Here is a 17,560-nt window from a genome sequence, read left to right as displayed (position 1 = left end):
CTTATTGATCCATTTTCCCTGTTGAAGGACAGTCAGGTTATTTTGCAAGTTTTCACAATTTAAAACAACACTGTAATGAATAGCCCTTCTCGCCAGTATCATATTCATATGGCTTCTTTCCTACTTCCCATACTTGTACAGTGCCTTGTTCCTAGGAGCTCAGCCAATATGTGCTCTCTTGAATTTTCTAGCGTTTTCTAGGGTTGACCAGAAATTTATTAGTGGACTACTTTAGCTTGTAGGGAGAGCTCCAGACCCCCTAGATATCTTCAGAAGAGAATTTACATATTACAAAGATAAAATTAAAATTGTGCCCCATTACTAAAAGATGGGATTGTATTGGAAGAAGTGTAAACAAGGTGAATTGGTGCAAGATATCGCTTGTTACCTTTAGCACAAACTTCCCTGAGTCCATCACTCCCTTATTCTTCTAACCAATATAGTAATAATATCTAGAACAGTGCTTCTCAACCCTGGCTGACCATTAAAAGTACCTGGGAGATTTTAAATCCCACTGACTCTGGGCCTCTTATCACAGCAATAAAATGAAAATGTCGGGGTGGGTCCAAGGTGTCAGTGCATTTTTTTATATATATATATATATATAATGTTCCTATTCCAGGACTTATACTGCTCCCCCATTCTTTTTCTTTTTTTTTTAATTTAATTAATTAATTTATTTATTTTTGGCTGTGTTTGGGTCTTCGTTTCTGTGTGAGGGCTTTCTCTAGTTGCGGTGAGCAGGGGCTACTCTTCATCGCGGTGCGCGGGCCTCTCACCGTCAGTGCATTTTTAAAGCGTTACTTGGGTACAGACAATGTTGAGAACCTCTTAGCTAGGGCAGTGGTGAGCCTCAAATTGTGGGCCACTGCACACTGCTGTGCTGAACTCTCTGCTAAATGTTGGTCAGTCAATGTGCACGGTTATTCGGGCTCCAGGTAAAGATACATATTATTCTTACTCTAATTGATCACCTTTAGCAGCCTATCATTATCTGTATAGAACTGTTTACTGCCCTGTGTACTTATATACTCCCAAAGCTAAGTCCTTCTGGGTTCCACTGATCATGTGGTATTTCTTTGGAGTTAGCTGAATTTTGTCGATACCTCATACCTGCAGAAGGTTAAAAGCCCTTTACTGCTCTACAACATGTCACACAAATCCTCACTCAACTCAATGTTCTACCTGACAGGTGTTATCATTATGGCTGTTTTCTCGTCAGTAGTAAAAATAAATTGTACACTTTTATCGAAGTATACAGTGTTGTCTAATCTCAGGTTCTGGAATGAATACAAGTGGTTTTTTTTTTCATCCTGAAATTTGTTCTTTCTCTATACCAGTGATTACTTTTTAATCTCTTCAAATGTATTCCCAAAACTTTTAGTATTCTAAATATACTGTGAATCTTGAAAGGTTCGAAGCCACAATCCAAACGGCTCATATTAGGTTGTAGGAAGAAAAATGAGTCAAAATGTCTACTTTGCCTGCTTTTAGTGTAGGTCAGTGTTTTTCAAACTGAGGTCTTTCCAGGAGTTCAATAATTACCTTTAAGAATTTTACATTTTGTATTTTGATGCCAAGCAAAATCTTACAATATTTACATAAACAGCGATGGACTATATTGAGTGCTTGCTATATGATAGGCCCTCTGTTAAGTGTTCCACACACATACCTTATTCATCCCCACAACAGCCATGAGATAAAGTATTCTATCCTATTAGAGATGAAGGAAAAGACTAGAACACTTATTAACTCGCCCCAAAATGCACAGCTGACACCTGATGAGGTTGCGATTCAAACCCAAGCCATGTAGTTCCCAGCTTCACCTTGTAATCAATAGTTTATGCTGCTACTTGAAGTATTAATAGAATGGTATTACTTTGGCACCAATTATTAAGAAAAGATGGGCTTAAATGTAATTGGTTCTTTGTGCCATGTGAAGACCAACTGATGCCACAGCATTTGCTCAAATACGAACTTTGCAGTAGAACAGAGAAGAGTGATGATTAGAAGTGAGTCATCACAGTTCACCATAGCAAAGACAGGCAGACTCAAAAGAGCCCATACAAAAGTAGTGAGAACCATAATCACATTACAAGTGGCAATTTAACTTCAGCAAAACAGCATCAGGCATCACATTTAATAATTGCTGTTATTTGATTCTTACTGGTTTGTGGCTTTTCACTATATTTGAAATTTTAAAATTTATTTAGTTTTTAGAGGTGCGTAAGATTGATAAGTAAAACAAATTTATGCCTAATTTTGTCTCTGCATACTTAGCTAATATTTTATTAACAGGCTTTAAGTAAAATTATGGTATACATAATAAATTTGTTTTTCCTTTTAACTGCAGTTAATTTATTACTCAAGTTTGATAAACACTGATGTAGACTTAAAAGCAAAAATGCACTAGAGCTCCCACACTTCACACAAGGTCCAGTCCTGGTCGCTAGGGTTTAGGGTCCAAAGCCCCAGTGTTGCCTTGACCAGCCTTGTTCTCTCTGCCTAGATGTACCTAAACAAATTATCGGGGGCAGCTGACAGAGCATCCAATTTTGCCAGGATCTTGACCATTCTTCCATTTTCTTTCCTACCTAGCTGTCCATAGAGCTAGCCCACAATCTCAGGTGACTACACTTTGAAATGAACACCCTTGTATTTGGAAAGAACTTCAACTTCAAAGATATACCAAGGCCTGTACAAAAGATTGACCTCTCTCTTCTACAGAAGACTAAGGAATTATATAATTTCTCCCTGGAGAAAGGCACCAAAAAATGCAACAGAAATTGTAGTAATCTTCTCTTCTCCTAAAGCTTGCATTTGTCTCTGGGCACATAAAAGATGCATTCACTCATTCATTTGCTCATTCATTTCAGAAAAGTTGTTAATCAGGCCATGTTCTAGGTACCAAGACCACAAGAATAAACAGGACAATTTCATAGGTCAATTTCATAAGGTGATAATTGCTGGGAAGGAAATAATACAGACTAGAGAAAAAAGGAGAGGGAGCTACTTTAGACTGGGTGCTCAAGGAAGGTGCCTTTGATAAGGTGGAATTCAATTACAAGACAAGAAAGAAATATTAGAGTACAAATATTAAAAAGAGCAAATGCAAAAATAAATTACTGAAAAACCAAAGGAAATTTTTTAAATAACATGAGACAATGCATTGTAAAATGCTATCAAATAAATATAACCTAGATAAAATTGATAAATTCCTAGGAAATCAGTAGAGATAGACCAATCTCCATAGAAGAAATAATGTCATCAAAGAGCTTCCCACAAATTTAAAAAAATAAAATAAAAATAAAGCCACCAACCCCAGATGTTTCCCCAAGAGAATTATATAAAACATCTAAATATCATATAATCCCTGAAATACTTTAAATGGCCCAGAGTACAAAAAGAAAAACAGCTTCAAATTTTCAAAATTCTTCCTATAAAGTTAGTATAACATTGATACTAAAACCAGACAAATACTGAAAACATACACACAATACAGACCAATTTCATTTATAAATATTGTTGCAGAAATCTTAAATATTTTGAGGACACAAATTTACAGTATATTAAAAAGTACATCATTACAAAATTATTTTTATTTCAGGAATACAAAGGTGCTCAATATTATTTAAGCAGGAAAATTATACAATCACTTCATAGAGGTCAGGAAGACATTTGACAAAAAAAAAAAAATCATGTAAAGAATACTCAATAAAATAAGAATTGCCGTATATTCTTTAACCTGATAAATATACATGCCTCAGCAAAAAAACAACATAAGGCAACACTAGAACAAGACCAGAATGCTTTCTTTTTCCTTGTTCTTTAATACTGTATTGGAGAGCTCAGCCAATGCAACTAGACAAGATAAAGCAATCAGAAGCATTAAGAATGAGAAAGGGATAGATAGAACTATCTCTATATGCAGATGATATTTTTATATTTAGAAAAGTCAAAGTAATTAATGGATAACTACTACTAATGATAAGAAAATTTAGTAAAGTAGTAGGATGTAAAATCAGCATACAGAAATCCATAGCTTTCACATATAAGAACAATAACCAGTTGGAAAATATAATGAAAGAGAAAAACAAAAACAACGAAAAGAAATGTGTAAAATTCTTGAGGAAAACTAGAAAACTCTACTTGAAAGACACAAAAAGAGACTTGAAAAATAGAAATTCCTACCACGTTCCTGGATAGAAGGACTCAACATAATAAAAATGTTAATTCTCCCTGAGCTTCCTTATAAAATTAATGAATACCAATAAAATACCTTCAACTTTCTTCAGGAGCTAAACAAGTTGACTACAGAGCTCATATAGAAGAAACAAACAAGCCTGAATCTCCAGGAGTATACTGAAAAAGAAAAACAATGAAATGGAGAGCTAACTCTGCCAGCCAGTAAAATGTATTATAAAAATCTCTATATTTAAAATTGTGGTATTGTAGCATTAAAAAAAGGATGAGTGGAATAGAATATTGTTGTGACTTTGTTAAATTAACACTTAAGTAGACCCTGGGGTGTGGAATGGTGAGCCATCAACTTTCAACAAAAGATCACAAGGGGGCTTCCCTGGTGGCGCAGTGGATAAGAGTCCGCCTGCTGATGCAGGGGACACGGGTTCATGCCCCGGTCCAGGAAGATCCCACATGGAGCGGAGCGGCTGGGACTGTGAGCCATGGCCGCTGAGCCTGCGCATCCAGAGCCTGTGCTCCGCAACGGGAGAGGCCACAACAGTGAGAGGCCCGTGTACCGCAAAAAAATAAAAAATAAAATAAAATAAAATAGGATGTTTATTACTTCTGGACATCCTGGGAAAAGTTCATGGCATGCCTCAAGGGGCCATGCAAGGAAGTCAGGGCTGGGTGCAGGAGAAAGAGTGGTAGGACCTGAGGCACATGCTTTTTTTAGGGTCCTTCGGTGGAGTGCTTTGGAGTGCCTAGGCTAAAGCCAGATTAGTTAATTAAAACCAGAAAGACTGGGGTTTTGGTGAACTCTGCAGGGTTTTACCTAAGGAGCACAAAATGTAAGTGCCCTGGGAGGTGAGGGACATCACTGTCTATCAAAAGGGCCATTGGGGGAGTCATATCAGGAATTTACATTTACTTGTAAATTATCTAGAGCATGCGCTGAAGGGTCTAGTGTCAGTTGATGGCCCCTGCAGGCCACATGGCCACACAAAATGGATGTCAAGGCAGCAATATAATGGAGAACTTTAAACTCTCAACAAATATCTAGAAGTCCTAGTGCATCAGACCCAAGGGTATTAAAGATTTAGTAGTTAATAAAGACAGAATCTCAAAACAGTGAAGAAAAGACAGACTTCTTAAGTGAGTATTAGGACCACTGGACAGTCATTTGAAAAGATAGAATTGTGTATGATCCCATACACCAAGGGAAATTCCAAATGGATTAGATTTCTAAATGTAAATAATGAAGCCAGGTAAGCACTAGAAGAAAATTTTTTTAAAATTCCTTTAAAGCTTAGAAGCAGAGAAAATTTTCTTTACTTTCACTCAAAATCCAGGCACAATAAAATAAAAAGTAACATATGGCTAATAAAAATTTTAAATAGCATGGAAAAAACTACTATAAGTCAAAAGACAAGTGACAAACTGGGAAAAATTTAACTAATTAAATTCCTGATGAAGGGCCAGTATACCAAATATATAAACATTGTCTAAAAATTAGGAAAGTATCCCTGATTTCAAACTATACGAAGTTATAGTAATCAAACAATATGGTATTGGCATAAAAACAGACACATAGACAAATGGAACAGAACACAGAGCCCAGACATAAAACAATGCATATATGGTCAATTAATTTACAACAAAGGAGCCAATATATAAGGGGGGAAGGACAGTCTCTTCAGTAAATGGTGTTGGGAAAACTGGACATCCAAAAGAATGAAACTGGACCACTATTTTACACCATACACAAAAATAGATTTAAAATGGATTAAATACTTGAACGTAAGACCTGAAACTTCAAAACTCCTAGAAGAAAACATGCAGTAAGCTCCACAAGTGTGGCGAGGATGTGGAGTAAAGGGAACCCTTGTGTACTATTGGTGGGAAGATAAATTGGTGTGGTCCCTATGGAAAACAGTATGGATTTTCCTCAAAAAATTAAAAATAGAACTACCCTATGATCTAGCAAAATCCACTTCTGGGTATTTATCCAAAAAAAATGAAAACATTAACTTGGAAAGATATATGCATGGCCATGTTTATTGCAGCATTATTGACAATAGCCAAGATATGGAAACAACCTATGTGCCCATCAATGGATGAATGGATCAATAAAATGTGGTATACATTTTATATATATATACACGTATACCACATTTTATTAATCAATAATATTGTATTGCATATTTGAGACTTGCTAGGAGAATAGTTCTCAAAAGTTCTAATTAGGGCTTCCCTGGTGGCGCAGTGGTTGAGAGTCCGCCTGCTGATGCAGGGGACCCGGGTTCATGCCCCGGTCCGGGAAGATCCCACATGCCGTGGAGCGGCTTGGGCCCGTGAGCCATGGCCGCTGAGCCTGCGCGTCCGGAGCCTGTGCTCCGCAACGGGAAAGGCCACAACAGTGAGAGGCCCGCGTACCGCAAAAAAAAAAAAAAAAAAAAAAAGTTCTAATTACAAGAAAAATAGTTTTATAACTACGTATGGTGACAGATGTTAACTAGACTTGTGGTGATCATTTCACAATACACACAAATACCAAAACAATACACTGTATACCTAAAACTAACATGATTTTTATATATTTATATATTAATGTAATTTATACTTCAATAAAATAATTAAATTTTTAATTTAAAAATTTTAATAAAATAAAATAAAACTAAGAAAAATAAAGACATACAACCAGTTAAAAAAATGGAAAAAACATATGAACAGTGAATAGGGGGAAAACGTAAAGGAAATGTGATCTCAGTCTTAATAAGAGAAATCCAAAATAATAACATTGAAATACCACCATTTACCTATTTGATTAGCAAGAATTTAAAAACCTGACAGTATATACTGTTAGCATGGCTCTAGGAAGACAGACATTCTCATTGAATATTGAAGAAAATGTGAAATGATACCAACCCTGTGGAGAGAAATTTGGCAATTTACAATTGCATATGCATTTATCTTTATCTACCAATCTCATATCTAGGAATCTATATACTGGCAAAAATATACTTAATTTGTAATAACATAAGACTGGAAACAATCCAAATGTTTAACAACAGGGGACTGATTAATACATTACGGCATATGCATAAATTATGGTACGTTTGGGAAGCTATAAAAAATAAGAAAAATATCGGGACTCCCCTGGTGGCGCAGGGGTTAAGAGTCCGCCTGCCAGTGCAGGGGACACCAGTTCGAGCCCTGATCCGCGGAAGACCCCACATGCCGCGGAGCAACTAAGCCCGTGCGCCACAACTATTGAGCCTGCGCTCTAGAGCCCACGAGCCACAACTACTGAAGCCCACATGCCTAGAACCCATGCTCCTCGACAAGAGAAGCCACCACAGTGAGAAGCCTGCTCACGGCAACAAAGAGTAGCCCCTGCTTGCTGCAACCAGAGAAAGCTGGCACGCAGCAACAAAGACCCAACCCAGCCAAAAATAAATAAATAAAATTTAAAAATAAATAAATAAAAGTTTTAAAAATTAAAAAAGAGAAAAATATCAATATACTGAAATAGAATTATCTCTTGGTGTATTTTAAGTGAAATAAGGAAGATGCAAAGGAGAATGTATAACATGCTACCTCATGAATAAGAAGGGAACACTCCCGAACTCATATTACAAGGCTAGCATTACTCTGACACCATCACAAAAAGGACACTGCAAGAAAAGAAAACTATAGGCCAATAACCGTGATGAACATAGATGCAGTAATTCTCAACAAAATATTAGCTAACTGAATTCAAAAGCACATTAAAAGGATCAAATCCCATGATCAAGTGGGATTAATCCCTGGGATGCAAGGATGCTTTAACATCTGCAAATGACAGGATGGACCTGGAGGGCATTTTTCTAAGTGAAATAAACCAGACTGAGAAAAAAAATACTGAAAAGTATCACTTATATGTGGAATCTGAAAAAAAAATTGAACATGCAGAAACAGAGTAAAATGGTGAATCTGGTAAGATGAATAAAGTCTGAGGATCTAATGTATAACATGGTAACTACAGTTGATAGCACTGTGTTGCATAGTTGAAATTTGCTGAGAGAGTAGAATTTTTTTTTTTTTTTTTGCGGTATGCGGGCCTCTCACTGTTGTGGCCTCTCCCGTCGGGGAGCACAGGCTCTGGACGCGCAGGCTCAGCGGCCATGGCTCACGGGCCCAGCCGCTCCGCGGCATGTGGGATCTTCCCGGACCAGAGCATGAACCTGTGTCCCCTGCATCGGCAGGCGGACTCTCAACCACTACGCCACCAGGGAAGCCCGAGAGAGTAGAATTTAAGTGTTCTCACTAAAAACAAAAGAAAAAAGAAAAAAAGGTAAGTATGTGAGGTGATGGATATAATTAATACAATGGTGAGAATTCTTTCACAATATATACATATGTAAAAGCATCTTATTGTACACTTTTAATATATTACAATTTTGTCAATTATACCCCAGTAAAGATAAAAAATAAAATTAATATTTTGTAATCCCTAAAGAAATAATGGATCTAATTAACACATCCATGGCTGTGAAAACCAAAGACTAAAGGTTGACAGGGACTTTTAAGATGGATGGATCAGGATGACAACTCTCAAATGTCATGTCAATCCAAACATAAATGGGACAACCAGACATTATGTATCTCTTATTTCATAAAATAGTCCTATCAAGGAAGTATTCTTGCCAAAAGAAAAAAAATTAACTTGAATCTAACCAATCTTTTAGATCTATCTATTGTTTATAGGAAATAGCAAGGATAGACAAAAACGTTAAAACACACCATGAGAAAGCAAAAGGTCAGAATATGGGAAAAATATGTTAGACAAGCACCACGGTTTATTTATTAAACAAAGAGCATGCAGAGGAGGTAGTATGGGGAGAAATGTTACATATTAAGAGCAACATAAGAGGTAAGTAAACTAAATGCCATATACCTAACTTGTTTGGACCCTTAATAAACAAACCCTCTGTAAGGCATTTTTTAGACAATCAGGAAAATTTGACCATAGACTGAATAGTATGTGAAATTAAGGAGTTATTGTTCATTTTGTTAGATATGAGACTGACCTTGTGGTTGAGTAAAAGAAAAATATCTTTTTCTGTTAAAGAAATATAATAAAGTATTTAAAAGGGAAATAGTACAGCTTGAACCCATCCCCACCCCAGAAAATGTGAAGGGATAGATGAAATGAGATTGGCAAACTGTTTATGATATCTGAAGCTAGATGATGGAGTATATGGGGTATTGTTGTACTAGTCTCTTTCTGTGTTTATATGTTTCAAATTTTCCATAAAAGTTTTTTTTAAGACCTCAAGAAATTCAATGATAGTCTAACCTTGGAATCACGGTGGAGGCACAGGGAGGATGATCCCTATGGGAGAAGATTATCGGACTTTACTGTGTGGGTTTCACAGTCCCCACCAGAAGGAAACATATTTCCCACAGGACCCCAATAAATTTTATGCTAAAAATGGGCATTGAGATGCTACTTGGTTAATCCAAAGAAAATAAAATGCCCTCCAAAAATGGGAAGCTTTCTCTTCAATAGTCTTGAAAGCATTCTCTTATCATAAAAACATGTCTTGAAATAGAAATATTCATTTTTCATTAAAAAATATTTTTAATGAATAAAAATATTCATTTTTAATTTCATGTTTAAATATTCATTTATTTAAACATGAAGTGAATCACCCATAGAGAGAAAAAACTCAGTTACTAATTTTTGCAATAACCGTCTACAACGTGAATACAACCATATTCTACCTTAATCTAAAATTGACACAAATTCTTGAAGTATATCATGATTCCTTTCTAGCTTTGCCTCCATGTAAACAGAAATATGGACGCTACACTGACCTGTCCCCTATTCGCTGCTGAGCTTATAATACTTGCATAATAAATTTGAGAGGAAAAAACCAACTCAGTTCAATAGGAACTGAGAATAAACATGCATAACTATATGTGTCCTCATTCTGTCATCTTATAAATATATATAGTAGATATTCAGTCTTACCCACAACCCATAAAAGATCAATTCCCAAATTATAGAATGTTTATTCTCCATAAATTTTTAGTTAGAGCTACATCATAGCTGATTCATTTGGCTTTTTATTATATGTAAGTTAGTTTCAGAATTTACTAGTCTTTGACAGTGATAGATGACACTCATAGGCAATCAATGATAGAGGAGACCAGTTGCCAAAAAGTGACCATATTATCCAGGAGAATAAAGGACATAGTCCTCTAAACTGGGAGGCTCCCAGGAGTCTATTTTGGCTAGGTGCCTAAGGGGTGGAAATTAATCCATTGGCCAGTGTATTTGTTTCCTAGGACTGCCAGAACTAAAGAGCACACAATGGGTGGCTTAAACAACAGATATTTATTGCCTCATGGTTCTAGGGGCTACAAGTCCAAGACTGAATAGTCACCAGGGTTGGTTTGTTCCCAGGGCTGTGAGAGAAAATCTGTTCCGTACCTCTTTCCTTGATTCTGATGGTTTACTGGCAATCTTTGGCATTCCTTGGCTTATGGACACAGCACTCTGGTCTCCACCTTCGTGTTCATATTGTAGTCTCCTGTGTACGTCTCTTTACAAGGCATTCTTTTTAGAAAGGTACCAGCCATTTTGGATTAGGGACATACTCTACTCCAGTAGAGTACTCTCAGTTAGAGTCCTACTCCTCTTAACTGATTACATCTGCAATGATCCTATTTCCAAATTCTGAGGTACTGGGGTTGAGGACTCAGCATACCTTTTTGAGGAACACAATTCAATCCATAACAACCAGAGAGTCAAAAAATAGAAATAGGTCACCATACCATTTTCTCCAGGTGAGCTAGTAAAAATCTGCTTTCTGATTTCATACAAATATGTTGATATTTGCTCTAGCCACAGCAGAAGAAAAGGCCTAAATTATAGCCCTCATGGCGGTCATAATCAGTATAGCAGTTAGAATATAGCATGTTTCATCTGTTCTAACAATGAAATGTAACAGTGAAAGATGAGGTGAAAGTTTATTTTCTCTTCAGTTAACCATCTGAGAGTAAGCTGTCAAGGGATGATTTGACTATCAGGTACTATCACAGACCCAGGCAAGTAGTGGGGTGGTACATTGCCTGTTCTCCTCTAACTAGTGTTGAGCCAATACCCCAAGTTTCTAGTTTGCTTATTATCTTGAAACACAGCCAGAAAATAACAACAACAACAACAACAAAATACAGACAGGAAATGATGCATGCCAAGGTACTTTGAAATTTATGTGGGTGGGTCAATTGTTTAGTATTGGATTGGCTAAAAAGTTCGTTTGGGCTTTTCCATACCATCTTACGGAAAAACCTGAATGAACTTTGTGGCTAACCCAATACTTGTAAGTACTTATAGAACTCTGGAAGAGTTCTATAAGTACTTACAAGTATTGGGTTGTAAGGAAGAGAGGTGGTCTTCATTGGCTGTATTTGACAACTCAGCAGGTATAAAAAAGCAAAAGGAACTCAAGATTTGAAAACATGAAATGTACAGAAGCAAAGAAGTATCTTAAATTCAATTCCGGGAGACAGGTTTACAGCCCATGAAGACAGAAGGGTGAAACCCAATATCACTGGAGACTGAGAACCAAAATCAGTTTCCTTGGTTATAAAATATGTGTTTTACTAGTATAGCAAAGGGAAAATACATTCAAGCACATTTGTGTCATAAGTGAAGAGTCTCAAGGAGGAAAAATGCTAATACAAACATAAAACCAAATTGCTATTTATGAAAGCAAAGTTCAGTGCTACATCTCTGACCACTCCTCCCTTGCACTTTAACTACAGCCTTGATAAACTACTTGATATTCCCTCTACCTGGAATAGTCTACTTCTCTTACACACATGCAAGTACACACACACACACACACACACATACACCCCATTACCTTTCTCCTAGCTAATACCCTTCAGGTCTTAACTTAGATGTTACTTCTTCCAGGAAACCTACTGCAATATTCCCGAGACCATCTACGGTGCCATCTCTAACACCCTAGACTACTGTAGTAGCGTGGGCCACTCCGCACAGAATTGCTTTTTCCATTAAACTCCAAGTTCTTTGATGATAAGAACTTATGGTGCCTTCATCATTATTATATCTTTAGGGCTTAGTATAATGCCTGCCAAAAAGTATGTAAGTGCTCAATATAAATTTGCTGAAACGAATGCCTACATTTTGCAATACAGAAAGCAAGCCCTGTCATCCAAACATCCCTTATGTTTGGGTGATTACTTACAGAGGTCATTTATATCACTTTCCAACCTGATTTACACGTAATCTACCACCATTTGTTCCATCTCTTAAAAAGAAAGAATGGTTCATTTGTCTACACCTCTCATTAGAAAATAAGGTCCCAAGTGTAATTATTAATTTTTTAAACATTCTATTGAATACTGACAATTTACATAATACTCATTGAAAAATAGAGGTGGATCATTCAGTACTTTTTGAAGTCATAGCATCCTTAAAACCAGAGTAGACAGAGTACAGCAAATAAAACACAGACACTTTGACATGAGAAAAAAAATCTTCTCCAAAAGAATTCTCCCACCCACCAAACCCCCTTTTATACATTTTCCACCCATTTCAGTTTTCTCCACGTGCTTTGGCTCCAATGAGCCACTCAGAACCACAGAGATTGGATCTGTTTTTATCTTAACAGATGAGATCAGCCTCTATATGCTGTTCTTTTCTGCTCAAGTGAATAACTATAGTATTTATGATGTGGAGATCTGGTCTTATTTTTACAGGCAAACTGCAGAAATGGAACTTTATCAGTTGGAAGAGATGGCAGGCAGTGAGAAAACAGGTTTCTGTGGGTTATATGGGGCCAATAGCACTGGTGGCAGAGGGTGGGGTGCCGAAGGATCAGCAGTAGGTAAGACAATGGTTGCCTTGGCATAGCGGCAAGTAAATAATAGGGAATCATAGGCCGGTTGAGAAAAGCTTCAATGGGAGGCATGGAGGGGATAGAAAATAATTCAAAACCTCTTCTGAGGCATAAGAAATACTTTTAAAAATATTGTCATAGGTTCTAATATAATTGGTCTTTCTGGGATCAACTACTTTCAGAAGCACCTGCTCTTTTAGGCCTTCGAACTTTTATCCTAAAGAGTATGGTATCATTAGGAAAAATGATCACCACCCATTGAAATCCTAATCACTTAATTCTCCAGCAGTTAACCTGCACAGAAACAGCCTCTAGAGTACTGATTCATCAAAATATGTTCCAGGTTCATTCTAATAATACAATATAGCATGTTTAAGTCTTACCTAAATGGATGCAAATATTATTATTAATATCAGTATTATTTTCAAACTTGAAAGGTTTTTTAAACTAAAAGTTGATTTTTCCCCAAAATGCTAAAGCTTTTACACACATACAAAAGCATGACTCAGTTTTTGGAAATTTATTTTGCAGACTGGGAGCTCCTAGTTAACTTGGATAATTTTAAATGCAATTAATACTTTGAGGCAATCGATGTCAGACTGTCATATCTCATTCTTTCAGATATTAGACTGGGTATTTCACAATACCCCCAAATAACTTTCAGAACAGCTTTCTCCAAGTTGTCTGGAGCCTATTTACCCCCAAATTAGAGTACCCAACATAGGCGATATACAAGATGTGACTTGAAGATTACTGATTTTTCAATGCCTCTGCAAAATTTATACATTGAATTGAATATTTTCTCCTTTAAAACAGTCACCTTGGGCTTCCCTGGTGGTGCAGTGGTTGAGAGTCTGCCTGCCGATGCAGGGGACACAGGTTCGTGCCCCGGTCCGGGAGGATCCCACATGCCGCCGAGCGGCTGGGCCTGTGAGCCATGGCCGCTGAGCCTGCACGTCGTACCGCAAAAAAAAAAAAAAAAAAAAAAAAAGTCACCTTTTGACACATACATTTATCCTAAATATGATCTCACTAATTGTCAGAGCCGCACTAGTGCATTGCTGGGTAGGAGAGTAAGCCTTAATAAATATTCTATGATTGAACGGGTCCATGAGTGAGTGAGTGAGTGAGTGAATAAGAAATGACAGATAAATGAATTCAGAGCCTCTCCTCTGAGGACTCCGTTTAAAGCCAGTATCACTTTCTTTTTTTTTCCATAAAAATTTTTAAATTCAACTAAATAAAAATTTTAAATTGCTGCATGGAAAAACTATAAACAAAGTCAGAAGGCAAACAACAACAAAAATTTTGCAACACATACAACAGACAATAGGCTAATTTCCTTAAAGTTTAAAAAGTTTCTATAAATAAGAAAATGACTATCCACCCAATAGAAATATGGACAAAAGCCATACAGGGAAAATTTTAAAAATACAGATATTTCATTTTTCAGTTCTAGAATTCCACTTAATTTTTTTAATATCTTTATTGGAGTATAATTGCTTTACAATGTTGTGTTAGTTTCTGCTTTATAACAAAGTGAATCAGTGTATATATGTATACATTTATCCCCATATCCCCTCCCTCTTGTGTCTCCCTCCCACGCTCCCTATCCCACCCCTCTTTGGTCACAAAGTGCTTTGGTCACAAAGCACTGAGGTGATCTCCCTGTGAGATGTACCTGCTTCCCACCAGCTATCTATTTTACATTTGGTAGTGTATGTATATCCATGCCACTCTCTCACTTCATCCCAGCTTACCCTTCCCCATCCCTGTGTCCTCAAGTCCATTCTCTACGTCTGTGTCTTTATTCCTGTCCTGCCCCTAGGTTTGTCAGAACCATTTTTTTTTTCTTTTTTAGATTCCATATATATGTGTTAGCATACAGTATTTATTTTTCTCTTTCTGACTTACTTCACTCTGTATGACAGACTCTACATCCATCCAGCTCATTACAAATAACTTAATTTCATTTTTTTAATGGCTGAGTAATATTCCATTGTATATATGTGCCACATCTTCTTTATCCATTCATCTGTCGATGGACACTTAGGTTGCTTCCATGTCCTGGCTATTGTAAATAGTGCTGCAATGAATATTGTGGTACATGACTCTTTTTGAATTATGGTTTTCTCTGGGTATATGCCCAGTAGTGGGATTGCTGGGTCATGTGGTAGTTCTATTTTTAGTTTTTTAAGGAACCTCCATACTCTTCCTCATAGTGGCTGTATCAATTTACATTCCCACCAACAGTGCAAGAGGGTTCCCTCTTCTCCACAGCCTCTCCAGCATTTATTGTTTGTAGATTTTTTGATGATGGTCATTCTGACCAGTGTGAGGTGATACCTCATTGTAGTTTTGATTTGCATTTCTCTAATGATTAGTGATGTTGAGCATCCTTTCATGTGTTTGTTGGCAATCTGTATATCTTCTTTGGAGAAATGTCTATTTAGGTCTTCTGCCCATTTTTGGTTTGGGTTACTTGTTTTTTTGATTTTGAGCTGCATAAGCTGCTTGTATATTTTGGGGATTAATCCTTTGTCAGTTGCTTTGTTTGCAAATATTTTCTCCCATTCTGAGGGTTGTCTTTTTGTCTTGTTTATGGTTTCCTTTGCTGTGCAAAAGCTTTTAAGTCTCATTAGGTCCCATTTGTTTATTTTTGTTTTTATTTCCATTTCTGTAGGAGGTGGGTTAAAAAGGATCTTGCTGTGATTTATGTCATAGACTGTTCTGCCTATGTTTTCCTCTAAGAGTTTTATACTGTCTGGCCTTACATTTAGGTCTTTAATCCATTTTGAGTTTATTTTTGTATATGGTGTTAGGGAGTGTTCTAATTTCATTCTTTTTTCATTTTAGTATCTACACTAAGAGCAAAACTTTGTGGGTTTGGGGTGAATTTGATTAGTGAAACAATCAAAAATCACTTAGAACAAGTCTTGGGAATACGGGACACAATTCAGTGGGATAAGGGCACCTAGGGAAACACAAGGCATGACCAAAATATTACAAGTCTGACTTTCTCATAATTGGGCTCTGAAGGCAATTCCAGAAATGATTTGAACATCAACAAAACTCTGGATCAGCCATATCAACTCCAGGGTGGCTGCTTTGAAAAGCTACACTCAGTATAGAAAAGCTGGCATGCTAATTTTCTCTAACTGGGCTTATACATTTATGGTCAATGTTTATATAATATTTTTAAAATGTGACTGAGGGACAAGGTCCTAGCCTTATGCTAATCTTAAATCCATAAAACTTCATTTTCCCATCTGTAGAATGAAGGATCCAACTAGATGACCTCTTTAAACTTTTTAAGTGCTATCATTCCATAATTCTATAAATAAATAGTTTAAACATTGTTCACACATCTTTAACCACTCTCACTAACATTTCAGAGGTTTCATATTGAGGGGAACTGTTTCTTTAAACAACCACAGGGCCCCAAGGGAAATCATGCTTTAGGCAGCAGACCATGATGTAAAATCTACTAGAGCAAAGGTAAATGGGACACATACACACGTCTCTCTCTCTCACTCTCTCTCTCTCTCTCTCTCTCACACACACACACACACACACACACACACACACACACACACACACACACACACACACACCTGTCCCATTAGCAGTAAACTATCTGTTCCCAAACAAGGACAATTATTGAAGTCATCATAATAGGTTACATTCACATGAAATTGATTATTTAAATCATACAGAGTACAGCTGCTCTTTATCAACTTTTTTATCTTTGTCAACTTTTCACCAAGTAGTTACAACGTCAAAAGTGGAGGGAGTGCTTTCAAACGGAAGTATGACAGCGGGCTTGAGAATGTTCTTTTTCCGATTGTGTCCAAAGTATCTTATTCTGTAGGTTCCAGGTTGGGCAGTATCTGGAATATGCCATTGTATCGTTGCATTGCTATGACCCCGTAATCCCTTGTGCCAATAGAAACTGTTGGCAGGAAACAAACAAACAAACCCAATTTTACTCTTAAAAATGTGTGATTAGAAAAGTGTATGATTATTCATTAAATGAATAGGAAGGGAGTACCTACCATAAGCAAGGCACTATGCTAGATATTGAGAGTATAGCAATGAACAAAACAGTAAATACTTCCTAGAAGCAGACCTTTAAGAAACAGCCATTTGTAGAAATATCTTCACTTGTTCTACCTAGCTATTTAAATTCTATCCATCCCAGGTAGCCTCACCTGATATTCAGAACACAGGATGTCCCCTGCTTTAAAACTGCTATAGCATCCTTTTCGCCCTTGCCATCCTCTGCTTCAACTTGACACTTCTTTTTGCATCTAGATTCATTTGTTCAAAATATATATTTCATTAGCTCATGTGCCAGACTCTATGCTGGAGGTACTGAGAATACCATAGTGAGTGAGACAGACGTGGTCCAAAGTTTCATGGAGTTTATGTTCTACTAGGGCAGAGATAGGAAGAAA

General features: G+C 36.8%; 1 protein-coding gene and 1 long non-coding RNA gene across 2 annotated transcripts in view; both read right to left on the bottom strand.

Moving 5' to 3' along the window:
- The window catches only part of LOC309971384, a 363,899-nt gene that overhangs the window by 217,385 nt on the left and 128,954 nt on the right, over window positions 1-17,560 (bottom strand). The window lies entirely within an intron of this gene.
- Window positions 16,863-17,560, bottom strand: part of ASAH2 (N-acylsphingosine amidohydrolase 2) — a gene marked incomplete at its 3' end in the record, with an annotated part of 79,995 nt that continues 79,297 nt past the window's right edge. Inside the window, exon 21 of the mRNA XM_082854362.1 lies at window positions 16,863-17,055. Within this exon, the coding sequence (XP_082710488.1) occupies window positions 16,863-17,055 (193 nt within the window). The remainder of the gene's footprint in view (window positions 17,056-17,560) is intronic.

This window comes from Leucopleurus acutus (assembly GCF_964270905.1).
Source record: "Leucopleurus acutus genome assembly, chromosome: 14".
NCBI lineage: Eukaryota > Metazoa > Chordata > Mammalia > Artiodactyla > Delphinidae > Leucopleurus > Leucopleurus acutus.
This window is presented reverse-complemented; position numbering and strand designations above follow the sequence as displayed.